Raw genomic sequence first — 27,194 nt, forward strand, 5'->3', positions numbered from 1 at the left:
CTGGGTCTTGCACTAAAGGGAGGAAAGGGGGGCATGTGAGCTGCCCTGGGCTGAACGGCCTGCGAGTGGGTCTTGGCCAGGCACCCAGGCCCTCCTGCTGCCCAGGAACCCCAGGATCAAGTGTCAGGGGTCAAAGGTAAAGGCCTGGGCGGGAAGGCTCTGGGGAAGCAGGATCGTGTGGAGAACATGAGCTAAGTCCTACTCACCAGCCATGTGATCCTGGTTGAGTCTGTTTTCTCATCTGTAAAATAGTGAAATCCAGATCCCTTGCCCTTTTTTGAGAGAATGGGTCCTGGAGTCATTTGCCTGGTTTGATTCCTGCTTTTTTCATATCCTTGACGAGTGACCTTGAGCGACTTGGATAATCTCTATGAGCCTCGCTCTGTTCTCTCACTTGTAAAATGGGAACAATAAAAGTACTTTCTCAGAGGTTGTGGGGATGAAATGGGAAAATGCGATAACGTATGGTATGCTTAAAAATTTCAGAGGGTAGATCTCATGTTTAATGTTCTTACCACAATAAAAATAAAAACATGTAAAAGAGTGCATGTAAAGCACAGTGCCTGGAACATAGTAAACACTCAGTGGATGGTACCTCTGATGATGATGATGATGATGGTGGCGACGATGGCCACTAATTTTATTATGAGCAGCTGTCTTTGTGGGGTGAGCCTGTGGGGGAACAAATGACTCAGCAAACAGAGGCCCGCTGTTGGGTGTTACAGGCTCTCAGTGAGGATGGCTCAGAGCTGTGGCCTTTGGGTGCAAGTATCGGTGGTGATAACTGTCACAGGTCACCCTCACGCTCGGCAAGCTAGGCCTGGTGGTCCCGTCTGGGGGACTCCTCGGCCTGGTGCCTTCGCCCAGCACTCTGCCCCAGAGACTTGCTTCTCTCCTCCCTTGACTCTGCTCCACTTCTGCTGGCCCCAACTTTCTGTGACCACCTTTGCCAAGTCCTCCAGCATGGGGCTCCCCTCATCCGGTCCACGAGGCTACCCGTCCTTTAGCACAGGAGGTGGTTGGCTGGGCGTGGCATTCATGCGAATCCACGTACGCGCACGCATGCTCACTTGCACATTCTCAAACACATGTGCTCCCCAACTGAGCTTCTGGGAGCCTCACGTCCCCGCCGCCACCGCAACTCCTCCCCTTCCTCTCCCACCACAAAAGCCACAGGTAACAGCAGTCCCCGGCTGCAGAGCAGACAATGCAAAACCCAGAGGCAGGCTTCCTTGCCAGGCTGTTTTAAGCATTCAGCAGGATGTGAGCCCAGGTGGCTAACGGCTGGGCTGGCCAGAGACAGCTCTCCCCCACCCTCCCCCTGCCCCAGCTTGGCGAACTTGGAAGGGGCTGGGAGGTAGGCTAAGGGATTCTGCATGGTGCCAAAGAGCAAAAGAGCTGGACTGCTGACCCACTCTGGCCCCGCCACGTTCCCACCAAACATGGTGTGTCGCTGGGCAGGTCCCACCCCATCTGGAGTTCAGTTCTCTTATCTGTAAAATGGGGAAACCAGATTCTGCCCACACAGGTTAAAGGTCATCCAAGAGTGTGGAGGATTTAACAGCCTTGTCCCAGTGGCTGCACTTTGGAAAGTTCAAAGGGTGACACACGTGCCGGGAAGTCTGGGAGAGTGATTGGGCACTGTGCCTTAGGTTGTTCTCCGCGTCCTCTCCTACCCCATGGCCAGATTGCTACGGCTTAACTCCCTATGCTGTCAACTGGCATGGAGTCTGCCTAGGGTTTAGGAGTGATGGGCTCACACATGGGTGGGTGGGGCGCTGGTGTATGTGCCCCTCACCTGGCTGGTCTCCCTGACCCTGGGGTGGCGGTAACACAGCCAGAGGACTCAGCCACCACCCCCTCCTCTCCCTCTACAGGCACAGTAGGGAGCCTGGAGGCAGCAATTGTTCCTTCAGCCTGTGGCTGCAGCCAGGAGGCCACTGCAGGGCCAGGGACAGTGGGGGTGACCAGAGGTGGCCTCAAGGATGCGGGAAGACCAACAAGTCAGGAGCCGGTGTGCGTCTGGCTCTCTCCAGCGGGTGCTGGCAAGGTGGGGCTCTCCTAGGGCCACGGAGCCCCTGCGGGCTAGGGCAGTGTCCTATATTGGTCTTTTGGGGGTGGAGCCGACAACAGCCTCTGCCAGGTTACAGCCTAGGCCTACCGGGTTCATGGGAGGAAAGGGACTAGCTGGCTCCTGTATGGGGGGTTTGGGGGTGGGGCTGGGGGTTTGGGGGTGGGGAGCTGAGGGTGAAATGTCGAAGCCCAGGTGGGGGGGGGAGCTGGGGGTGGCGAAGGTGTGACCCAGAAGCCCTGCACCCCTAGGGCTTGGCCCTGCAGAAGGAGGCTAAGGGCAATGGGTCAGCAGGGGCTCTTGGGGCACGGGTGGGGGGGTGAGGGGAGCTGAGTGAGAGGGTCAGGAGGGGAGTCTCGAGCTGCTAGACACTCCAGCTGAGGATGGTGAGAGCAGAGACTGTCATCAGAGGGGCCAAGGAGGCGGTGGGTGCTGCCCTGGAGGCCAGGGGCTCCGTGTGCCGCTGTAGCCAGGAGAACTCCTTCAGCAGCTGGCGCCGCTGGAGCTCGGGGCCCACCTTTTCGCGGATGGTCTGGTAGTAGCGGTTCAGGTACTGGAGCTGCAAAAGGTAGGAGGGGTAAGGGCCTCCCCAGGCCAAGCTGTCAAGGTGTGGGAGCTTGGTACCATCCAGGTCCCCACAGGTCCCCACAGGTCCCCAGCCATCATCAGGTGAGCAGGGGAGGGATGCCCCAGTGCGTGCCTGTACGTGCCATCAGTGTGGACCCTCCCAAGGGAGGGGAAGGGGCAGAGGGTCTTCGCTTAGGGGAAGCAGGGGTGAGAGAGGCCCAGGGCTGGGGAGAAGGCACTTAGTGGCTCGAGGGCTGAAGGGGAAACAGCGCCGAGGGGCGCTCGCTCACCTGCTCGGGGGACAGCAGGCTGACGTCGATGAGGTTCCGGTCATAGGGCACCAACGACACCACTTCAAATGTCAGGTAGGTCCCTGGGTACTGGGGCGGGGGCACAGGTAAGGTAGGAAGGCAGGAAGTGAGCGAGGGGGAGGAGCTAGGCTGAAGGGGTGGAGGGAACACTCCACCCAGAAGCCCTGGGCATGGGGAACTGACCTTGTCAAGCCTGAACCCTCCACAGTGCCCTTGGCCACCCCCGTGTCTACCACTTAGGCACCCGCCTTTGGTGCTTCCCTCATGATTCCTGAAGTTTAGACTTAGGCCTGTGTTTTTCAAAGTGTGTGCCTCCAGAGCGCCAAGGGAGCCTGTTAAACATGTAGATAGATTCTGCGGTCCACACCCCAGATCACTGGAGTGAGAATCTCTAGAGCAGAGCTGGGAACCTACATTTAAATACTTTTAAGGTAAGTATTAGTTTTTTATATCTTTCTATCTGATTTCCATCTCTATCTACAGCTCTCTTTCTATGCATATCTCTGTTTCTATCCATTGAGGTATCTATGGAGATAAATATAAAGAAGAAGAAATAGCCCATAATTCCCATCTCCCAGAGAGCTCTTGCATATATGTGCTTAGAAAATTCAAACTACAAAAAGATACTCAATAAAAATGGAAAGTCTCCTCCCTGCCTGGTTTCCTTCCTGAAAACATTTTTGGCACATATAGTATATATATGTGTATATTCTAAAAATTCACGCAAAATGGATCCTACTATACACTTTTCTGCACCTCCCCGCCCCCCTGCCATAGTAAACCTAGGAGAGTGCTCCATATTGGCACAGGGAGGTCTACCTCACTCTTTTTTTTTTTTTTGCGGTACGCGGGCCTCTCACTGTTGTGGCCTCTCCCGTTGCGGAGCACAGGCTCCGGACGTGCAGGCCCAGCGGCCATGGCTCACGGGCCCAGCCGCTCCGCGGCACGTGGGATCTTCCCGGACCGGGGCACGAACCCGTGTCCCCTGCATCGGCAGGCGGACTCTCAACCACTGCGTCACCAGGGAAGCCCTACCTCACTCATTTTAAGGGTCCATAGTGTGCAGATGATAATTTATTTAACCAATGAAGGATATTTAGTCTGCTTCCATTTTTTTAAACTATTACCATCACTGCTACAATCAACATCATCGTATAAACATCTTTATACGAAGTGACGTTTTGCGACTATATCCAGAAGGGATACATCTGGCAGTGGGAATGCTGAGACAAAAGGTATAGGCATTTTCAATATGTATTTTGATAGATATTACCAAACTGCCCTCCCAAAAGGTTTTACCAATTTGTACTTCCCCCAGCAGTGTATGAGAGTGTTCTTTCCCCCACAAACTCACAAGCACTGGGTGTCATCAAAGTCTTTCGCTTTTGTCAATCAAATGGTATTCTACTGTCACTTTGATTTGTATTTCTTTAAGAATAAAGTTGAGCATCTTTTCACATTTATGGACCATTTGTGTTGATCTTAGTGAATTGTCTCTTTACGTCTTTTGCCCATTTTTCCCCTTTTCCTTATTTCTGTCTTACTCGATTTTTAAAAGCTTGTGGTAAAAGAAGGACATTCCCCCTTTCTCTGACACACGTGCTATACTCATCATACATCTTTTGAGTTTGTATGTGGTATTGTTCCCATATAGATGTTTTTTATTTAATTGGGTCAGAGTTATCAATCTCTTTCTTCATGACTTCTGAGTCTTACATCGAAAGGCCCCTTTCCTCCCTGGGATTATAAATGAATTCAGATAGGTTTCCTTCTAGATCTTTTATGGTTTCACCTTTAAACCTCGATCCATTTGGAATTTTATTTTAGTGTAACAGTGAGGTTCTTCAGTTTAATTCCCCCCATTTATTAAACAATCTTCCTCTTCTTTACTGTTTTGAAGCACCAGCTTTATAGTAAACTAAATTCCCATCTTGTTTATGGAAATTAGAGGGTCCATTTCTGGACTATTCTGTCCCACTGTTCCGTCTTTCCCATCTCTGGTGTCTTACTGTTTTAGTGATGGCTGCTTCGTAGTGTGGGCTAATATCTGCAAAGGCTAGTTTCCCTTATTGTTCTTTTCCAGAATCCTCCTAGCTATCTAGCTATCTTTGCATGTTTATTTTTACAAATAAACTCTACTATCATTTTGTGAAGTGTTGAAATTGAGGTTGCCTTGAATTTATAGATTAACTTAGGGAGAAATGACATCTTCATAATATTGAGGCTTATTTCCAGAGACCGCCATTTACTTAAATCTTTTTTATGTCCCTCAGTAGAGATTTTCTCCGTGTAAGTCTTTTAAAGTTTATATCTAGGTATTTTATCTTGTTGGTTGTTATTATACAGAATCTTTATACCTAACAGGCTCCCCTGGTGATTATTATGTGCATTGAGAACCAATGATTTAGGGCAAGGATACTGATTCATTTGCTTTGGAGTGGGACCTGGGCATTAGCATTAAAAAAATCTCCACGGGCTTCCCTGGTGGCGCAGTGGTTGGGAGTCCCCCTGCCGATGCGGGGGACACGGGTTCATGCCCCGGTCCAGGAGGATCCCACATGCCGCGGAGCGGCTGGGCCCGTGGGCCATGGCTGCTGGGCCTGCACGTCCGGACCCTGTGCCCCCAAAGGGAAAGGCCAAAAAAGGGAGAGGCCCGCGGAAAAAAAAAAAAAAAAAAAAAAAAATCTCCAGGTGATTCTAATATTCTAATGTGCAAACAGGTTTGAGAAACTGATTTATGGAGTTATTCTGACACTAAGGAAGACTCCAAATAAATTCATACATTAAATTCTCCTTTGACCTTCCTTACCCCCCATGCAGCCCAGAGTCACTGCCACGCTGTCCACACCTCCAGCCCGCCTCAGTGGCACTTTACCTTGGTCTTTGCTTCTACCACAAGGGCCACATCTTCAAGACGGATCCCAAATTCTCCATCCTGATAGTAACCAGGTTCTGGGAGGCACAAGAGATGCTGGTGATATTAAGTAGGGGAGGGGACCCAAGCCCAGGTTTCCTATGCTGACTGAGGAGTGGCTGGAGGGCCCGGCTGCCCCCCCGCTGTTGGCTTGGGCAGACCCAGCACCTGTTAGATGCTCCGTGGCTACTCGGAGGCCACTGCCAGACTTCAGATTCCCCACCCTCCCTTGTGACCCAGCGGGGAAGACTTAAGAGCCCACTTGGGTCCTGGAGGCGCTCCCCTCTCCCTGTGTGCCACTGTCCTGTTACCCCGGCACTTGAATGGAGACTCTGGAGTTTGGATGTACAGCTGGAAACCAACTCCCATGGGCAAAGTGAGGGTACGGGCTGAAGGGGCTTGGGGTTAGAGTGGGACAACCCATTCGGGGCTGGGAGTGGGGAGGTGAGGGAGTGCAGCGGTGGAGCCGGGGCGGGCCTGTGTGGGGCTGTGCTCCTTGAAGGCTGGCGTTCCCTAGACTGCGGTCCTGGAGGAGCCCCGAGAGCCGTACCGATGGAAGTGAACATGCCCTTGGCCATGGCAATGTTGCCAGACTGGAATCCCACTGGCCCTGGAAAGGGAGAGTCAGGGACAGTGTCAGCCCTCCTGCACTCACCAGCTTGGAAACTAGCAGGTTCCGGGGAAGAGCAGGTAGCTGGGATCCCTAGCAGTGTGTGTCCACCGCATCACCGTCTACCTGCGACTGGTACAGACCAGACTGGCTCTGGCTTATATTTCTCTGGGGTCTATGCCAGTCAGCCACTGGACCTTGACCTGCCTCTTCTCTCTCTGAGGCCGTCCTAAATGCCAGCGGAGCGGCCAGCTGCCAGCGTTTCTCACTTACCCTGTGGAGCACCAACTCCCCACCAGCTGGGTAACCTTGCATGGGTCACTGCACCTCTGTGGGTCCTGGTCATTTCCACACCTGTGAAACGCTCCACCTCTTTCATAAGAGGGGGAACTCCAGGGGAGTGCTGAGGAGATACCTACATTCGTGCACACACAGGAAGTTGCCAATGCCGTGGCCTGTCCCATGACCATAATTGAGGCCAACATCCCACAGGGCTCTGCGGGCAAAGGCCTCCACCATTCGCCCTGGAAGAGAGATGACCTCTGGTCAGCTGGCTGGACCCCAGACTATTGGCTTTGCCCCTTCCTGCTCTCTTTTTCCAGACCAACCACCAGGATGGTGCCTGAGGAGAGGGCCCCCTGAGAGGCAGGTAACCATGCCCTATCTCCAGTATACTGTACGTTGTACCCACTACCTGGACCTCCCCATCTGTGAAGACACCCGCTTCCTCCAGGAATCCTCCCATGACCGCTGCAGCCCACACTGACCGCCCCCACCTCTGAGCTCCGGCTCTAGCTCCTGAGTTGGACTAGGAGACAGGAGGCCTGGGCTCAAGGCCTGGCTCTCCCACTAACCCTCTGTGTGACCTTGGGCAAGTCACTTTCTCTCTCTGGGCTGGATTTTATCTATACAGTGGATGGGATGATGATATAATCCCTGCCCCACTAGCCTCCCAGGGTCTGAGTGCAGTGAAATCAGGGCCTGAGGTTCTGGGTCCAGCCTGGTTTGCAAAACCCACCTGATGTAGCAGCTGGGAAGACGAGTCTGGAGAGATCAATATTTCCTGTCAACACGCGGGTGTACGCCTCCTGATGGGGAGAGGGCGAGGGAATGCGGTGTGTGGGCCCAGGCCTGGGTTGGGGGATGTTTGGGGGAAGTGCATGCTCATGTGTGGTCACCCAGGTTCTGGAGGATGGCCGGAGGAGACCGAGGGGGACCTGCTCAAAGCTGGGGCTTGGTCCATGTGGTTCCCTTTGGCTGGTCCACAGGGATGCTTGTAGGTGGGGGTGAGCTGAGGCCACAACAGTAGGGATTGGGGAGGCAAACTCCCTGGGCTGGAATCCTGACGTGGCCACTCACAAATTTGACCTTGGGCAAGTGATTTTAACCGCTCTGTGCCTCAGTTTCCTGGTCTGTAATGGAACGGTCATAGTACCAGCTCATAAGGTTGCTGGGAGGACTAGGTAGACTCGTGCATGTTGGGTGCTCCCGACAGACTAGATGCTCAAATAGAGGTCAGCACCCTTCATTGCCATGATCACGATCACCATTTAGTTTTCTTAAGGCCTTATGGTTGGGTTGAGGCCTGATAATTGGCAGGTCGGCCTTGCTCTGTCAGGGCTGTTACCTTGTGGTAAGAGGGAGGGAGGTGGGCTGACAGTGGCCTCTTCTCCTGGTCACTCCCTGTGGCGACCTGGTGAGTCCCCTTCACCGCCCCCCCCCCCACAGGCTTGTCATCTTGAGCATGATAGCCTGGGGCATTGGATCTAACAGCTAAACTGAGCTCCTTGAGGCCTGACCAGTGTTTGTTTTCTCTCTCTCTCTGTCTCTGGCACAATGTCTGAGCCACAGTCCACTTGCTGAATGCACAAATGTGGCCCCCTGCTCTCCAGCCCCCCAGAGGCCCCCAGAGGCCCCCAGACCATGTCCCTGCCTCGACCCCAAGTGGACCAGCCCTCGCTGCTTTCTGAAAACCTCCAGCTCCTTTCCACCTCTGAGACTTTGCTGGTGCCTTTCTCTCCCCCTGGAATGGAATGCCTGTCTTCCTCTTTTCTGTTCAGCACAGTGCTAGGCTCACAGACAGCACTAAGAAAATATTTGTTCATTGAGTTACTGAAATGGGATGATGATAAGCTTGGGGCCCTGTTGGGGGCCTGAAATATCTCTGGGGAAGTAGTTGGGGGCACTGGGTTTTCTGGTACTAATTTGCTGTGTGACCTTGGGCAAACTACTTAACCTCCCTGGGCTTCAGTTTCAGCCTCTGTACAATCAAATGGCTCTTGGCAGAGTGGTTGCTTGGGTGTCCGTTGGGTGAGTGTGGGTAGGGAAATGTGGTCCAATGCCTACCTTTTGGAAAGCAGAGGGGGTGCCCCAGTGGACTGTTCTGGTGATGTCTGTTGTCCCGTCCCTGTGGAGAAGGACAATCAACATGTCCAACTCTTCTGAACACCTTGGGGTAGGGATCGTGGCCACGTGCTTCCCGAGTGCTTTCCACTGGGGTTTGAGTGGCAGGGCTGGGATGGGGGTGGGGAGGGAGGTGAAAGGAAGAGGATGGCTGCCATCATGCCATTCCCAAACTCAGCATCTATGCATGAAGGGGCTCTACAAAGCTATCACATTCAAAATCACTATGTTTTCTGAGAGTCCCAATTCCCCACACACATCTTCTACCCCCATACCAGCCATTTTGGTTGTTTTGTAAATCTGGGTTTCCTTGGGCCAGGCTGGCTCTAAGAGCAAGGCTTCCTCCAGGCTTCCTAGGAGGTAGGAAGGGATGGTCCCATTCTTACAGATGGGGAAACTGAGGTCCAGAGAGATCATAGCACTCTCACACATTCATATACTTATTTGCCATTTATAGAAGGGAGGGAGGCAGAGCAGACGTCATTATCTCCATTTCACAGGTGAGGCAATTGAGGCCATGAGGCTATCTCCCTCCCTGAGCCTCAGTGAGGCGAGGTCTGGCGCAAGCACTGACTCCACACAGTTCTCTCCATTGTAAACATGGATCTGCCCCAGGGATTTGCTCAGAGTCCCAGTGAACCAAAGCTGCCAGAAGCCAAATAGTCTGACTCCCAACCACCAGCTGCAGCCGTTCCCTCAGGATGCCTGCTGTGGCCACCCCCCGGGGGTGGGGGCAGTGAGGAATGATCCCAGGGCCCTAGGGACTCCTCCATGGGAGCAGGTCACAGGGCGTGGCCGACTTCTTCAGAAGGAGAGAAGAGGAAGTGAGATGGCCATTTACCCGGCCTCACCCTGCTGAAGCATGCCCCAATCCAGCAACGCCCCAAGAATTCACTTCCCCTTCGCACACTGGCCATCTCAAGTATACACAGCGCCACACCGGTGACTGCGAAGGCTGCTAGGCTGAGCGCCTGCCAGGCTGGCTTCCAGAGCCCCGTTAAGGCTAAGTGTAGGGCTTTTATCATTAGCACATTCACCGCAGGATAGAGGATGGGAAACTATTCCTTGCTCCTCCATCAGTTCAGCGTGCCCCTTTCTATCCCCCACTCTAAGTTTCCCACAGTCCACCTGCTTCCTAGATGAGAAGGAAAAATCTTCCAGCCCACCTCAGCTCAGCTCCCATGTGAATGAATGGGCCTAGTCTATTCTGCATGGCTGTCATGTCCAGGTGTTCAGGTTGTGCACTGCACAAAGGTACCACATCTAAAGAAATGCCATTCACTGAATGGGTATATACTAATTTCAATGAGAGCACACAAGTGGACACACAGATTGTGGGGTCCTGGAGCATGGGACAGTGCCCCCCCCACCGCATAACCCTATCTGTGGTTGTGCTCACACTCAGAAGAACACGCACATGTCTACTCGCAGACACATCCGCATGCTGATGGGTGTGCCCTGTCCCAACTGTGCTGCAGGTGTCCCCTGAGGTTGCTTCACTCACCTGCCTACTGCTCTTGAAGGCCTGATCCTGCCCCCACTCCCCATGACATGGTCACCTCACCGTACAATGAGGGAAGAGGTGGTGAGGACAATGCATCATGCTGGTGGCGTGCGGGACGTGTCCAGGGTGTGCATGAGTCGGTGAGAATATGGGCGCTGTGTTTGTGCAGCCAGGCGGGGCTGCTGAGCATGGCTGTTCGGACTGTGTAATAATGTTCGGGCTTAAAAAACATTTAACTTTCACAAGGGGAGTCTTCCTGATTCTCACAGGGCAGCACCTGTGGGCATCCCCACTGTTTTGGCCTCTGTCTGTTGCCCACCGGGCAGGGACCCCCACGTATGAAAATGGGAAGGATACTCAGGCACATTCAGTCCAGGCCTCTCCTTTCTCAGATGAAGGATCCATGCCCAGGAAGGGAAAGCTTTGGCTGGCTCTTGGCTGAGCTGAGACGGCCGGGCCAGGGCTGGGTGAGGAGTACATACCAGTATTGTCCCCCGGAATCCAGCAGGTACATCTCATCTGAGGACAGCTTGTGGTGCAGCTCCTTGGTGGGGCTGGGAAGGGGAGAGACGCTGAGAAAGGAGCAGCCTAACCCTGAGCTGGGTGAGGTGGGGGTCCTGAGTTAAAGCAGAGGAACCTCCACCCCCCTGGGGGCCGGCCTTCTAGCTAGCTCCTTTGGGGAAGCCATCATCCCCCAAAGGGCCCTGGGAGACTACTGAGCTTCTGCTGCTAATGTCCTCAGCGCACATCTGTTCATCCTGCACCTCCCCGAGCAAGGCCCTGGTCCCCAGGGAGGGGAGAAAGGAAAGAGCCCTGAGTGTGGGAGACGGGAGAACTTTAATGAGCACCCAGCTGAGCTATCTCTTTTTACATCAGGAGAAACAGGTTTGCAGAGCAAGGGCTTACAGAAGGCCCCGAGGGAAAGCTGTGAGGGAGCTGGGCCTGAACCCAGATGCTGAGTCTAGGGCTTTCTCTAACTTCTTGCCACCTCTGGGAGCAGAGGGCCCCAAGAAGCCAGGGCACAGGAAGGGAGGGTACCCGAGGGTGGAGCTGGAGAGCAGGAGTTGGTAGGGCTGAGGAGTTCCTACCCTGTTACTCTCTAGTAGGGAGAAGGGGCTGGGCTAAGGCAGCTGAAGGCTTGGGGACACTGGAGGAGGGAATTCTGGGATGGGTCAGGCCAGCCACTGGAGGGTGTCTGCCCTTTCCCTGCTTTGTCCTTGCCAGGCTGAGGCCTCTGGTTGGCTCGACTCCCCACCCCCAAATTGCATCAGGCAGGCCTGCAGGTGTTTGTTTTGTACAGAGCCAAACATCTGGCCAGCCTACATCTTGGGCCCACCTTGGTTGGTTCAGGCAGAGTGAATGGGCCCTTCTCCCCATGTGCTTGTGAGCTTTAAGAATTAAATAATTCACAGGAAGCCAAGGAAACACATCCAGCAGCAGCCCCACCATCTCCCTTCCAGATCCTTCTGCCCAGAGTGCTCACAAAGTCCCAGCCTCTCGAGCAGGGAGATTATCAAGTCTTTTAATTCAAAGGAGACTCTCAACGCCTGACTGGGCTCCATTCCGCACCTCCAGCCTCCACAATGCTAAAGGCCTCAGAGCTTAAATGTGGACTCAGGTCCTCCACAGAGCCCCAGAAAATTCTTTCTTCTGAAGTACCTGTAGTGGGCCAGGGCAGCATTCAGGCCACTAGCAGAGATGGTTTCAAAACTGGATCCGGAGAAGAACTCTTCTTCTCTGGAAAGGACAAGGCAGGAATGATCAATGAATGGGCTCAGGGACTAGGCTGGGCCCAGGATGTCCAACAAGGGAAGTGAAGGTGACGGCTGCCTCTACCTCAGCCAGGCTCCATTTGGCCTTCCCAGTCCCACCTCCTGTCACTTCCCAAGCCCTGACCTGTCACTCATAGACCACTCAAGGTCAGAGAAGCAGAGATTGTAGAGGCCAATTTTTCCTCCTCTACCTCCATTTTATAGATGGGGAAACCAAGGCCTGTGTCCCAAAGTGAGTTCCTAGTAAAGCAAGAGTGAAGAAACCTAGCTCCCTGTATCTGAAAACTCCCTCAACTCCGGAGCAGCATCCTGGGCTAAGTGTGCCCTCAGGGAACCTCCCTCCCCAACCTTGATATTCTCAAGTGGTCCAAGGTCCTACCTGGCCTGAGCTGGCCTGAAGCAGACACTAGGGGGCGCTGTTGGGTTGTGGCCCTTCAAGTTGTCCCACTTTCTGCAGAGCTGGGGAATGTCATCCAACACCTCTGCCCCGCTTCCCGACCACGACCACCCAAGAACCTGTCACTCCTTGTTCCAGTGGGGCCCTCAGATACTAGGAGGGTCTTCCTTCCCCCATAAGGAGACCAATCCCTCCTCCCTGCCCCCACCCCCACGTTAAGACAGTCAGCCGAAAAGGATGGCTGTGGTCCTTCACCCTCGGAACTTCTCCAGCAGCTCTGCCCCCGAGAACTCATCCACGGTGCCTTTGGGCACGTTCTCCTCCAGCCAGACCAAGTATCGGATCACAGCCACAGCGTCCCGCACCTGGAGCAGGGCAGGCAGAGAGGCGGGCCGAGGAATGGTCTCAGCCGGGGCTCAGGGATGAAGGAGATGGGGGGACTGCTCTGGGAGCTGAGCTTTAAAAACACGAGGGTCTTCCTCGCTATTCGATGATATTAAGGGATTCTTATTAATGTTTATATATATGATCAGAGTGTGGTCATGTTTTGAAAAGAGTTCTTGTCAGAGATACTGAAATGTTGATAGAAGAAACGATATGATAGATGGGATTTGCTTTAAAATCGTCCAGCAGCCGAGGACACGGGGGAGTGGAGATAATGAATGTAGGGTTGTAGAGGAAATGAGATTGGCCTTGAGTTGATGATTATTGAAGCTGGGTGATGGTGATGGAGATCATTATGCTACTTCCTCTACTTTTGTATATGCTTAAAATTTTCCACAAGAAAAGTTTTCAAAAATGAGGCAATGTATCCTAATTTTAACAGGAATATCCAAAGGGGCAAGCCATCCTCTCCCTGGGGTGAAGGAATTATTATAAGTAACACTTATTTAAGACTTGGAATGTGCCAGGCAGTGCTCAAAGCAATATATTAAAAATATATAATTACATAATTATACATATAGAACTATATAATCATTATATAAGTATCATATATTTATGTAATTATTATATATTTATATGTACATATTAGATATATAAATGCACATATGTACACTATATATATTTATATTATGTATTACAATGAATATATTTAAACATGCATTATTTATTATATATTATTTATACTATACAATGTAGATATATATCTTTAATCCTCACAACAACCCTCTGCTATGGGTTACAGTTATGATCCTCATTTTACAGAGGAGGTAACTGAGGCCCAGAGAGGTGAAGTGACTTACCTAAGGTCACCCAGCTAGGAGGTGGGTAGAGGAACTAGGATTTGAACTCAGATACCATAGCTCCGGGGCCCAGGCTCTAAACCACTGAACCACCCTGGGAACAACAGGGTGGAGCACAAGTGGGTGCCCAGGAGTTTGGCGTCCACGTCTCTGATTCACTGAGGGCCTTCTTCAGGCTCCTCCAGCAGGGTCTCCTTTCTAACCCATCAGACCGGGAGCTCCCCAGAGGCTCGTGTGTCTGCCTGCCCATGGACTTACATGGCTGGCCCTGAGGAGGGTCTGCTCCTTGCTGTTTTTCACCGCCTTGGTTACCATCACTGGGGAGTAGGTGTCTGCTATGAGTTTATCCTGTGAGGGGCAGAGAGGAAGCGGTCTGGGAGCCCTCTCTAGGGCACGGTGGTGTTTGAAAAGGATTGGCAGGAAATTCCAGCTCAGATGAGACTTGCCGTCTCCTGGAGTGGCAATGCCCTTCCCGCATGTGCTTTCTGACTACGCAGGGCTTTCCTAGTCTTCCCTTCCAGCCTAACCTTCCCTCTCTCCCTCCCTCCCTCCCTCCCTTCCTCCTCCCTCCCTGGTCCTGGATCCCAGCAGCACTCTGGGATGGATCCGAGCCTGGCCCCTGCCAGCCACGGGCTGTTCTGACACTGTGTTTCCTGCACATCTCATATCATGACAGCTACCACTTATTGAGCGCCTGCCACGCGTTAGGCACCGGGCTTTACATGCACTTTCTCCTTTAAATCTCCTCAGAGTGACCCTTTTGAGGTTGTGACTCTTAGTGCCATTTTACAGGTGAGGAAACGGAGGCCGGATTGACTAAGTCACTTGTCCAGGGTCACGGCACAGCCAGTTCTCAGTCTCAGGTTTGGTGACCTCAAAGCCTCTGCTCTACCAGCCTGTACTCCCCCAGCCTCCTTGACAATCTCTGAGCTCTCTATGGACAGATGTTCCGTCTCTTCCCGGGAAACCCTAGAAAGGGGACTCAGTGCACCACTGCTGACTGGCCAACTGCCAGAATGGCCCAGGGGCTGCCCCCCCCCCCCCCCCCGTTTGGTTGAGACTTATCAGGGCTGTTGGGGGGTGGGGAGGACGGTGCATGGCAAACCCACCTTGGGTATCACTTCATAGAGCCCATACGAGGTGTAGCTGGTCCCGATCCAGATCTTCACGGCTCCTGAGGTGTAAGCCTGGACGCTGTTACGGACTTGGCCGTAATCTTCGAGTTGCACACACATGGAATCCGTGCAGCCAGAGTTCAGGTACTGCAGGGTCTTGGAGCTAAAGCGACTCTTGTTTGCAAATAACCTAGGTGGAGAGGGAACACCAGGAGGGTCCAGACAGAATCTAAGGACAGTGCAAAAGACCAGCGGCCCTTTGTTCCTGGAGGTCAGAGGGCGCCTGCGCCAGGCAGCTGAGCAGACCAGATTTGGAGTACGTGGGAACAGAGGTCAAGGGGGTCAGGAAAAGCTGATTGGAGGCTTCCTCGAGGGTCCTGCTGGGGCAGGCACCCCGCTTCTGGGAAGACTGCATGTTGGGGCAGTGAGGAGTTAGAGGAAGTCCGTTACCGCAAGCCAAGGACAAGCCCTACCTGATGGAGGAGTCAGTGAGCAGCGTGTAGGAATAGAAGAAGGGGTTATAAGGGATGTCACTGCTGCGAAGGTTGAAGAGCCCTGGGGAAGAGAATTGATGGGGACTATTTGAGGCTGACCTGCCCGACGCAAGTACATATGACACCTTTGCTCTACTGTTGGCTTTGGCCGCATGCCGGCATCCTCTGCCCCTGAATGTTTCTCAGTCTTTCCGGAGTGGGGGAGGGCCTTTGAAGCACTAATGAGCGCTAGGGGCACTTTCTCCCAGAGAAAGGCAGATACCCAGCCAGTAGTCTGCACACGGTGTCGGTGGGCTCCCAGAATACCTGAAGCCCAGAGCTGGGGTCAGGTGAGAAGCGCTGAGCCACGATGGGATAGAACAGGGCTGCACGGGGTGCTAAAGCCGGGAAGCTGAGTGCCCTGGGCTCGTGGCCAGGAGGTTGGGAGGTGTTTGCTGGGCCTCCTCCCCTTCATGAGACAGAAGCCTTTGCTGCTGTGGTTTCCTGGTCCTCTGATGGCCCGGGGGCTGGCCCCAGATTGCATGGGGCTTCCTGGTTTCCTTAGTGAGCAGACGTGAGCTCCTGCCCTCACCTTAGTTCCCGCAGGCCATGACCACGGAGCTCTCAGAACTCATGGGTCAGTGGTCGTTGGGGGAGGAGTCCTGTGCTGCAGAGCCCAGGAGGCTTGGGGGTTGGGGGGAACCGAGGCACCCCCCTGCATCCACAAATCTCTACTCACAGGCCGTCTCATCAAGTGCGGACAGAAGCACGGCAGTTGGGGCCTCACGATGCTTCTTCATCTGGCTTCGGATACCAGATACTTTCTCCTGCCAGCTGCTTCCTAGAAGCAAAAGAGCCAGAAGAAAGCAGAAGTGATCTACCTTCTCTTTGGCACTCCGTTCCTGAGAAGGGCTCCCTTAGGGCAATGGTTTTCCATTCCTTTAGAAGCAGTAGAACCCTTTCTTTAACCAAACTCTTACTTGTGTAATCATTAAGGACATGGGCTCTTGACCCAGACTGTCTGGGTTTAAATCCTACCTCTGTCATTACTTGCTGGCTGACCTTGTGAAAATTAGCCCCTCTGTGTCCTATCTTGCACATCTGTAAAATGGGGATGGATTATAATAATAGTGTCTACCTCAATAGAGTTGTTATGAGGTGCGAATTAACTAATATTTGTAATGTATGTAGAATTGTGTCTTGGTGTATAGAAAATCTGGCATAACTTTCTGATTAACAAATAAGCATGCAAAACAGAGATCAGGAGAGCAGCCCTACCTAGTTGAAGGGCGAAGGGATAGGGCTGGGCCATGTTTAATCCTCTTCCTCGCAGTAACCCCAGCACTTACTAAAGCCACTTGGGTCTGGGCTAAGCACTTTGTGTACATTGTTTTAATCCTTACTTGACCCATTTTACAGATAAGGAAATTGAGCCTTTGGAGAGGCAAAGTGACTTATCTATGGTTTTCATAGCTGGCAAGGGGCGGAACTGAGACTTGAACGCAGGTCTGTTTGACTACATGGCTCACACTCTTAATCGGCATAGACATTGGACTATCTTGCTAACCTTGTTAGTCTCCAACCTTGTCCTTAAACTCTGTGTCACAGAGCTGTCCTTTCTGGGATGCTTGTATCCTGGTTCTAGGACTTTGGTTTTCATCCCCCCACCCCACCGGCTCCCTGTAATCACTCTAAAGAGTCTGCCCCTAGGCAGGGCTAGGAATTTGCTGGCAGAAGATCATAAGCATTAAGGGTCCTAGTTGGGCTGAGAGATTAGCATAAACAACATAATTCAATTTAAAAAATCTTTATGCAAACAGGTGAAACTGCTCATCAAGAACCAAAGCTTTGGGTGCGATACTTCTTCTAGGTTTATTTTATTTTATTGTGGTAAAATACACATACCATAAAGTGTTATCATTTTAACCATTTTAAAGTGCACAATTCAGTGCCTTTAAGAACATTCACAGGGCTTCCCTGGTGGCACAGTGGTTAAGAATCCGCCCGCCAATGCAGGAGACACGGGTTCGAGCCCTGGTCTGGGAAGATCCCACATGCCGCGGAGCAACTAAGCCCGTGCGCCACAACTACTGAGCCTGTGCTCTAGAGCCCGTGAGCCACAACTACTGAGCCTGTGTGCCACAACTACTGAAGCCCGTGCTGCTAGAGCCCGTGCTCTGCAACAAGAGAAGCCACCGCAATGAGAAGCCTGTGCACCACAATGAAAAGTAGCCCCTGGGCTTCCCTGGTGGCCCAGTGGTTGGGAGTTCGCCTGCCGATGCAGGGGACGTGGGTTCGTGACCCGGTTCGGGAAGATCCCACATGCCGCGGAGTGGCTGGGCCCATGAGCCATGGCCGCTGGGCCTGCGCGTCTGGAGCCTGTGCTCCGTGGCGGGAGGGGCCGCGGCAGTGAGAGGCCCGCGTACCGCAGGAAAAAAAAAAAAAAGAGTAGCCCCTGCTCGCCGCATCCAGAGGAAAAGCTCGCGTGCAGCAACGAAGACACAACACAGCCAAAAATAAAATAAATTAAACAAAATAAAAAATTTTTTTTAAAAAAAGAGCATTCACAAAATTGTGCAACTACCACCACTATCTAATTCCAGAAACATTTCCATCATCCCGAAAGGAAACTCTGTAGCAATTAGGCAGTCTCTCCCCATTTGCCTCTCTCCCCAGCCCCCCGCCCCCGGCCACCACTAATCCTCTTTCTGTCTCCATGGATTTGCCTACGCTGGATGTTTCACACAAATGGAATTCTACAATATGGGGCCTTCACTGACTTCTTTCACTTAGAATTATGTTTTCAAGGTTCATGGATGTGATACATTTTTGAGACAACAAACGAAAGCCAATTTAAATTGTCTGATACACACAGGTGTCTTTGAACTTTTCACGTTCTTCCCTTTGCTCTTTGCCCCCTTTAAAACCTGTGAGTGGCTGGAGAGAAAGTCTCTCTTGTCTCTGTGAGCTTAGAGACTCTGTTCTTGGGCTTCCAGGCCCAGTTCTGGCTCTGGATGGCTTTTCCTTGAAGACTAGCAGCCTGTGATGGCTTGGCTTCCTCTCACTTGTGGGAAGTGATAAAACCCATGTGAATTCTCTCCCAGTCCCTGGAAGGTTTCCCCCTTTATCCACTCCTCTTCCTGACATAACTGCACCCTTCTTTAACTGAATGGAATGAGTTTTATTTATGATGGAAATGTCTTGGATAGCAAGTTTCTTTAAAAACTGCGTCAAGATGCAGAAAGTTTCTGCAAGTTACATCAGAATGGATAAAGAAAATTGGACACAATTTTGACTTGTTTCATGAGACTCGCTATTTTGAAATTTCTCTCCTGTTTTTGGGATTCCTTTCCAAACAAGAAGTGTGCATAGACCTGTGTGTGGAAAGGGACCTCTCAGATTGCCCAATATTTCTAGGAATCCAAGTCTATGGGCTTGTTCAGAATTCCTAGGGAGGTAGAAGCTGGTGGTGGCCAAGACATTGATTCATACTCAGTAGCCTGGGTCCAGTCAGTTTAGTTACCACTTACAAGAATTACAGAGCACACTGTTCTTTTATGACATATTTAGATGGTGTCAACGGGGTCAAGATTATCGATGTTAGAATTTTGAGGGCCAGTTAATTTTCCTTTGCGGTCCGGCCAACACTTGAACCCTAATCTGTGCCACAGACTGAGCTTGACTTAGTTTTTGCTTCCTTTGTCCATGCCAGCCCATCTGACCCCAGCCATCTTACATCTAAATTCCTCATCACTGCAGGACCCGAAGTCAAGGTCTGAATGATTCAATACAAACCAGGCTTCACTACCAGACAAGCAGCCCATATCAGGTTTTTTGCTCTCTTCAAAGGGGTAGGTTTTTTTCATCTTTTTCTGACTCCCTTGTTTCCCCCCTTCCTGTTCCCTCTTGCTTCAAATCCTGACATTCTTTATTCCAGCATTTTCTAAATATGCTTCGAGGAACTTCCGATTCAGACTCTCTGAGGGGATGGGGCCTAGAAACCTGTGTTTTAAGAAAGCATCCCAATCTATTCAGGTACACATGGAATCATTGCTTTGGGACCTCTTAGGATGAATTTTTCAGCCAAAGGAGCAGCAGCAGGGGCCTGTGTTGCTCCAAGGTGGGAAAGAGAACGGGCGTAGGAATCACCTGTGAATGCCTCCTGCAGGGCATAGATGGGCTCACTTGGCACCGGAGGCCTCTCTGACCCCCACAGCAGGTCCACAAGGTTGACGGTGATGGACACCAGCTCTCTGTCAGAGTCTTGGAGGGCCACGTTGTAACTCTCCCAGGAATCTGCAGAGGCAGGAAGGAGTCACTTGTCCCTTGCCTGTGTATGCCTCCGGGAAAATTGTGACGCAGGCAAAGCTCGTTCTTGTCCCCTCTGCCTCCTGTTCCGCTCAAGCAGCCTGGGCTGTGCAGTCTCACCTTCCTCCTTCAGCTTGCCCTGAGCCCGCCCCAGTACTGCCCACGGTCAATTAGCTAAGCTCGCCCTTTTAAGTGCCAAGGGTTGCGGGGCCCTCTTTATGGTCCTGTCTGTTCGACTGAACTTCAATGCCACAGCCCAAAGGAATGGTGAGGTTCAGGCCACTGGAAAGGCTGGCAAAGAAGCCAGATCTGAAGTGGGAGCCTTTCAGTGCATATTCACGAGGACGGCACCCTTGGGGGCAGGCTGGCCAGCTGGCGGGGCACTGGGAGCTCAGGGAGCTGTGTTCCTGGATGGGAGGGGAGGGGACTGTGCTTCTTTTTGTAAAAAAATTGTTTGGACACACCATGTGTGCCATGAGGGATCTCAGTTCCCTGACCAGGGATCAAACCCACGCCCCCTGCAGTGGGAGCGCAGAGTCTCAACCACTGGACCACCAGGGAAGTCCCAGGGATCGTGCTTCTTTACTCAGAAACCCTCTCGACTCCTTCGACCCTTCCAAGCTGCCTTCCAGAAGAGGGCTACCAAGCGATTCTACTGCCCTGATGGTTAGAGTTCCAGGGCACAGAGGATGGTTCTAGGTTTAAGAACATCCCGGCCTACCCACTGGCTAGGTCTTAACGATTCCCTGAATCTTCTAGGTTGGGTCTCTGCACTCCTGACTTAAAAAAAAAAACCTATGTTTATTCTTTTAAATGTATTTTCATTACACAATCCAGGAATACACCCTTGTTGCAAAATATTTTGCAACTACAAGTTCAAACACTCTATCTGTAGAGTCACCCTGCACCTCCTTCTACCAAGATGTGCTTCTTTGCATCCTGAGGGCCTGAATCTCCCTCGTTGGTGTGGACAAACACGGGGACTGAGGGAAGAACATACTGATGGAGAAGAGGAAGGGGTCGAAGCCCACACGCCCTCCAACAGGAATCTCGGTGAGGAGCCAGGTGACAACAGGAGTAGTGCCAACTGCGAGAAAGACAGGAAGGGACACCGAGGTTACCCCAGGCCTTCCAGCCGGGCTTCTGTCTGCGACAGTCCTTCCACATCTGTCCTCCTTGATATCCGCCTCAAAGATTAGGGATGGCTCCAAATTTCTTGAGCTTCCCACAGGGGCCCAGCATGGCCTTCCATGCACCCCCCTCACCTGTACCTTCCCAAACCCAGTCTGGGTTCCAGGGCTTGGGGAACAAACCCGTGCCGTCCTCTTACCTTCCTTATGGAGCTCCCAGTTGCAGTCCATCTGCCGCTCAGCCTGGGTCCAGTAGCGGCTGTCGGTCCAGAGAGCGGCTTTCCCCATGGTCACCACGGCGACTCCTGGGGCAGAACAGAGAAACTTGGAGGGGAGGGTGAAGGTGTAGAGCGTGGCTTTGGTTAGCACTTTAGCAATGCGGTGCTGGCTCTGACATTGTCACAAGGGGTCTCTGGAAAGAGTTGCTCTCCTCGCTTGGAAGGGAGTGAGGCAGGAGATGTTAAAGAGAGTGTTGGGGGGAAGGTAGCTGGAAGTGTGTCCTGAGTTGGGCACCTCTGCTTTGCCTTGAGGCCCTTCCCTAAGGGGGCATTTAGCAGGACAAGTGGGGTCTGCTTTTGGCCATCCCCAAAAGTCGATGCTACATGTAGGTGCTCTCAGCAAAGATGGTGTGGCAGTCAGTATGAAGATGCAGTGGCTGATGGGAACACTAAGCCAGGGGCTTAGCTGAGGACAGGCAGAGAGGCCAAACCCAGCGACTTCTGCAAAGAGAAGAAGGGCCCGTTATGGGCAAGCCAGGCAGCTTGAAGCCCAGGGGAGGGATGTTTAAGGATCAGCAAGGGAAGCTTAGGTTTCATTCAAGGGGCCAGGATCAAGGTGGGAGGCCGATTCCAAAACTGGGACCCCATAAATGGCCTCTATGTTTGTGTCTCATTTGGCCACGTGAGGTGATGTTATCCGTAAAAGGACCAGCAAAGTAAAACTTTGTCCCCAAACGAGCCATTGTGTGAAGGGAATCAGTGGGCTCCTAGTGGCTAGATATAGAGGTAGCAACTGTCCCAGAAATGGAGCCCAGGGAGCGCCGTCTGGGCCTGGCTGTGGCCGAGGCAGCGAGCACAGGAAAGAAGTCAGGAGGGCCATCTGCCCCACGCAGAAGCGTGGCTGCTGGGCTATGAGATGTGTGCCCTGGTGACCCCTTTCGGAGTGGTGAAGGGGGAGGCAGAAAGAGGAGCAGGGGCCTCTGGACACTCGCTCCTGGGCTCCTGGCTGCTGAGAACTAGCCACACCAGGGCCTCTCTGACCACTCTGGGTCTCCCACCAGAAACAATGAGGGCCGGGTAATGGCTGTCACCTGCAGACCCTGTAAAGCCTGTAATCCACGCACGCCTCTTGTCATAGTCGCCGATGTACTCGCTCTAGGAAATCAACAACGCCGTCATTAGCCTTCTTCATGGAGTCACACCCCACATGGAAGGGCCCCAACCACATCCCGGTTCTTTCTGTCTAGTCAGTTTCAACCAGTCCTACAAGCCCAATGGGTACATCATAAATAACTTGTGCAGAGAGCTTTACACATTATTGGGTTTGGGTTCTCATAATCCTTGGAGACAGATCTCATTATTCCCATTTTGCAGTAGAGGAAACTGAGGCTCAGAGAAGTTCAGACACTTACCTACCCAAGCTTCTTAGCCCTTTTCGGCAGGTGGGGAAATGAATTCAAGTAATCGTATTGACACTGAAAATGCCTTCTCTTCCAACTGGGCTGTTGCTGGGAAGGTGGATGCGGTGGAGGTGGAGCCAGGGTGGGAAAGGGTGGGATGGGTGGGCAGGGGTGCTGCTTTGGGAAAAGCAGTTCTGGCTCAGACCATCTTCTTTCCTGTCTGTTCCCCTCTCCCAGCCTACACCCCAAACTTGTGGAATCTTGGATGCTGGATCGTTTCAGCGCTCCATCCATCAGCTGACGGGAAGGGCTGAGCCAGAAGGGAGCTCAGGGTTCTTCTAATTCAGTTCCCATCCCACATTCTAACCTCCTAGGGCAGGGGCATCCTAAACATTCATTCTGGATCCACCATCTAGGAATTGATCAAAATCGTTCTGAAGCTGTTTATAGTTTCATTGCCTGAGGTCAAGGAGATTTGGCAATGTCTTCTCTCCTCTGTAAAGGAATACATTCTTTCAGTTGCCCTAAAACGCCCGTGTCCAAGCTCCCCACTTCCTTCCCTTTGCCTGTCAAATCCTTTTTCTGTCTTCCATCTTCCGATTCTTAACAGCATCCTGTTTGTGGCCTGTTCTCTTAGGCCAGACCCAGCCCGGGGCGGGGAGGCGGGGGGGGGGGGGGGTTGGTGGGAGGAGCCATCCCTCACCATGTGAGCATCCGTGTCCGGGACGATGTAGGCAGAGACATTCTGGGTGTGCATCTGCTGGCGGAGGGCTGTGAGCTGCGCTGTGGTATTGACCACAGTAACTGGAAGGTACTGACAGGTGACAGGAAGACACCAAGACACACACACAGACACAGACACACATTGCTTAGAGAAAATGTCGCCGGGGCCCCCATCCTCTCCTTAGGCAGGGATTGATTGGGGTTGGGTAGGGTGGGCCAGCCTGGAGAGGGATGGTGCAGAAGCTGATGTTATGGATTAGTCTAGATTACGGTGCCTGGGCTGAGTGGAGATGGAGGTGTTTAAGAGCTTGGAGAGAGACTTTTTGTGACAGTAATGGGACCTAAGTCTGGGATGGGGTAGGGGGTGGGTAAGAACTGCAGGGTTCTGAGCCCTGCCACTGGGCCAGGCCAGGGGATGGCCCCTCTTTGGATACCTTGGGGTAGAGTTGCCAGTTTAGCAAATCAAAATACAGCATGCTCACCCAGTCACATTTGAATTTCAGGTAAACAATGAATAATGTTTTAGTGTAAGTGCGTCCCAAGTACTATTTGGGGCATACTTATATTAAACACATTATTCATTATCTGAAATTCAGATGTAACTGGGCGTCCTGTGTTTCACCTGGCAGTCCTACCTTGGGGACTTTTTTCAAGTTTCCACTCACTGGTCCCAAATGGCAGAGGAGAGTGAATGAGTACCCCCAGCAGTTTGGGACATTGTCCAGAAAGATCGTCTCCAAGCCAGACATTTTGTTAAAGGTTATTTTATCTTAAAAATAAAAAGTGTGGGCTCTTTGTTTTGTTTTGCCTTCTACTCCAGGATACATCCATGTTTATTTTAACATAAAAATAATGTGGTTTGCCCACCTACCTGCCTGCCCCAGTGGTCTCATAAAGTGGACGAGGCAAGCGGATGTATCCCATTTGTCCCGAGACTTTAGTGACCTGCTGGCAGGCCCATGAGCCCTCACCTTCCCATGAGCCCTCACCTTCCCATGAGCCCTCACCTTCTGGCCTGCTCCTGTCTGGAGAAGCTCTTTCACACTCTCATCTAGTTGTGGAAAGAACCCCTCTGGTCTCCATAGGGAGCTGATGACCTTCCAGCTCCAATATGCTGGGCCTTCTCACAGTCTTCACACCTGAGGCCTCCCCCTCTTGACCTTGCGCTGGCTCTTCTAGCCCTCTGTCTTCCGCCCTCCTCCTGGTTCCTCTAGAATTGTTTTCTTTCCTCCCATCCTCTTCCTGGCCTCTGCCTAGCTATCCTCAGCGAAAGGCTGGCTAGGGGCCTCCTCCCTCCTTGTTGCCCCTCCTCCCTCCGGCTCGCAGGGGCTGCCTGGGCTCAGGCCTGGAGGGAAGGAGATGACCTGCCGTGGGAATGGCTGGGAGGGAGGGATGGGGGCGGATGTCAGACACCTGAGAATGCGCCGCCCGCCCTGAGGGAGGTTAATCAGAAACAGTGGCCCCAGAGTCCGGAAATCAGGAGGAAGGCTGGTAGAGGGTGAGGCTAGCAGCTGGGCCCATGGGGGATGGGGGGGAAGGGGGGGGCTGGGGGGCCGGGGGGGGGGGGGGGCGGGGCGGAGGCAGGGCCTCACCGGAGGGCTGATTGAACAGTTTCTCACATCCTCTCTCAGGTCCAGTGACTTTGGGCGGCCCCAGGCACAAGCTAGAAACCGGAGAAAAGTCCAGGGTTACTTGGAGACTGGATAGGTCCTAGAGAGCACGGGAACATGTTCCCCCAACCCCCCTCCTGGTCCTCGCAGGGCCTCCATCCTTTGAAGCAGGAGATGCTGTCCAACTCTACTTGAGGATAAAAATAATTACATTTCATAGGAAATCAGGCTGAATTGGTGGGCACCCTGGGTCACAATCAAAGAAACCTGTTTCATCGACAAGTGATTGCCACTTTTGGATGGGTTTTAGTGCTCATTAAATCATTTTTTTTCCTTCCAATCTAATTGGGTCTTTTCAGGATCTACCGAACTGGAAAAGTTGTGTGTAAATTAAATTTTTGTAATCAGATCTTCTCTTAAATGCTCTAGAGGATCTCGCTAAATAATAACCCCACCTTCGTTTTACCCTTCTATAAATCTAATTTTATATATATTGGGTTTACTTAAATTCAAGGCCCACTTCTACCATTTCTTACAGTCCAAGTATCTGCCTCTCATTCCAGGCTACAGAAGCCAGCAATCCCAGGCTGACATCGTCCCCTGGTGGGGAAAGGTGGGTTAGCATCTAAAGAGCTCCTACTATGTGCTAGACACCGAACCCCGCAATTTACCTATAGTATCTCTTTTGATACTTGCAACAACCCTGGGAGATGGGGATTATTGTCTGCTTTCTACAGAAGAGGAAGCTGAGGCCCAGGTACGTTTAGTTACTCGCCCAAGTTTTACCACAGTGAGTCCGTGGCAGAGCAGGAATTTGAACCCAGGCCATCTGAGTACAAAAAAGCCAACCATGGAAGGGTGGTGCCCCAGAAGGGACAGAATGTATAGAGACAGTTTCCAGTTGGGACTCTGCCCTAAATTTGGTGTATCCCAAGAAGAGTCGCCCAGTATTCATTGAGCAAACATTTCCTAAGCCCCTGCTCTGCGCCACGCACTGGGCTAAGTCCTGCAGGCTCTGGGTCTTCACACCCTGAAAGTCCAGGGGTCTCTGATAGGCCTTCCTTCCAGCACCCCACCTTTTGGGGGGGAATCTCCCCAGAGGTAATGGGGGTCTGAGTTTGGGGAGACACTCTACTTTTCCTTTCTGAGTGGGTTGAGCTACAGATGGAAGGAGTACCGCTGGGTTCTAACACCGTGAATGCCCTGCCTCACTGTCTCTCCCGGTCACATAAACTCAAGGGAGAGATGAGACCCACCCTGTTGATTTAAGAAAATGAACGCTCATTTCTGTAGGAACAGATATCTGGCAAAATGGTGGTGCTAAAACAACAACATAAGAAGCAAGACACAGCCAACCCATGTCCCTCTAGACACCCCAATGGCTGTTTTCTGAGGTCAGGGCTGTGGCTCCCAAGGGCAGGCTCTGCAGCCGAACCACTCTGTGGTCCCTGGCATGGGGCCTGTCAGTGAGAAGGTGTCAGGAACTGGGTACTGAATGAATGAGTAGGGTCCTGCTGCCACAGAGCAAAGGGAAGGAGGCCTCCCTAGGGCCAGGGTGGAGTGGATATGGAAGATGCTGAGCTGGGCACTTAGCCGTGACTAAAGAGTACAAACAGGACACCATAGGGTGACAAAGACCAAACTTTAGCTAGACTCCACCAAGCCCTCTTCTCCATTAGGCCTTGACTTCCAAGTCCATCCTGTCCTTACTGGGCCTGCATCGCCCAGTCTTAGCAAGAATCCTGCTAAGTCAGTTTAGAGAGAATTCCCCACCCTTAGTATCTCATCAACCTTGATATCTGATCAAATTCCTCATCTCCCATCCTTGATATTTGATCACCCTGCCTTCAGCAAGATCCTATTAAGTCAGTTTAGCAAGAATCTCCTCACCCTTGATGTCTCCTCTTGGCAATTTTCCATCCACTGACCCCCTCACTCTGCTCATGGACAAGAAGTCCTCAGCCATCTTTGCTGTATTCGGAGTTGAGCCTGATCGTTCTCCCCTACTGCAGCGCCCCTATTACAATAGTCTTGAATAAAATCTTCCTTCCTCTTTTAACAAGAGCCAGAATCATTTTTTCTTTAACAGGTGGGAATGGAAACAGGCCAAATCAGACTTGAGGTGAGCCTTGAGGGTCCCCAGGACTGGCCCTGGGGTTCCTCTTCCTTAAGACAGAGAGAGGGACCAAGAAAAAAAGAGACAACCTAGGCCCAGACTTCACTCCAACCCTTTCTGAGCCCACAGGGGAGAGGCCAGAACTGCTCTCCAGCTGGACCTGCCCTCCCAGCGTGGGAGGGAGAGACGGGGGATGCACATACCACAGAGGAGGACAAGCCAGGGGCAGCATCCCCAGGGAGCCCGGGCCATGGGGTCTTCAGATGCCGGTGCTGGGTGGATGGAGGGTCAAGGGAGAGTGGGCAGGG

The 27,194-nt window shown here is 52.2% G+C and overlaps 1 protein-coding gene across 1 annotated transcript; it reads right to left on the reverse strand.

Annotated features, from left to right (window-relative positions):
• Nucleotides 1-465: 465 nt before the first annotated feature.
• XPNPEP2 (X-prolyl aminopeptidase 2) lies at nucleotides 466-27,194 on the reverse strand. The gene is made up of 21 exons (XM_027092301.1): nucleotides 27,090-27,194; nucleotides 24,753-24,823; nucleotides 23,141-23,251; nucleotides 22,129-22,192; nucleotides 21,020-21,124; nucleotides 20,690-20,776; nucleotides 19,531-19,677; nucleotides 16,121-16,222; nucleotides 15,382-15,463; nucleotides 14,903-15,098; nucleotides 14,052-14,141; nucleotides 12,805-12,914; nucleotides 12,040-12,117; nucleotides 10,863-10,934; nucleotides 8,820-8,880; nucleotides 7,492-7,561; nucleotides 6,893-6,997; nucleotides 6,414-6,473; nucleotides 5,825-5,901; nucleotides 2,929-3,018; nucleotides 466-2,630 (listed from the first exon to the last, which is right to left on the reverse strand). The coding sequence occupies exons 1-21, from the start codon at nucleotides 27,136-27,138 to the stop codon at nucleotides 2,436-2,438; spliced, it is 2,022 nt and encodes a 673-aa protein (XP_026948102.1). The 5' UTR covers nucleotides 27,139-27,194; the 3' UTR covers nucleotides 466-2,435.

This window comes from Aethalodelphis obliquidens, unplaced genomic scaffold (genome assembly GCF_003676395.1).
Source record: "Aethalodelphis obliquidens isolate GAN/ISIS:26980383/991018 unplaced genomic scaffold, ASM367639v1 scaffold77, whole genome shotgun sequence".
NCBI lineage: Eukaryota > Metazoa > Chordata > Mammalia > Artiodactyla > Delphinidae > Aethalodelphis > Aethalodelphis obliquidens.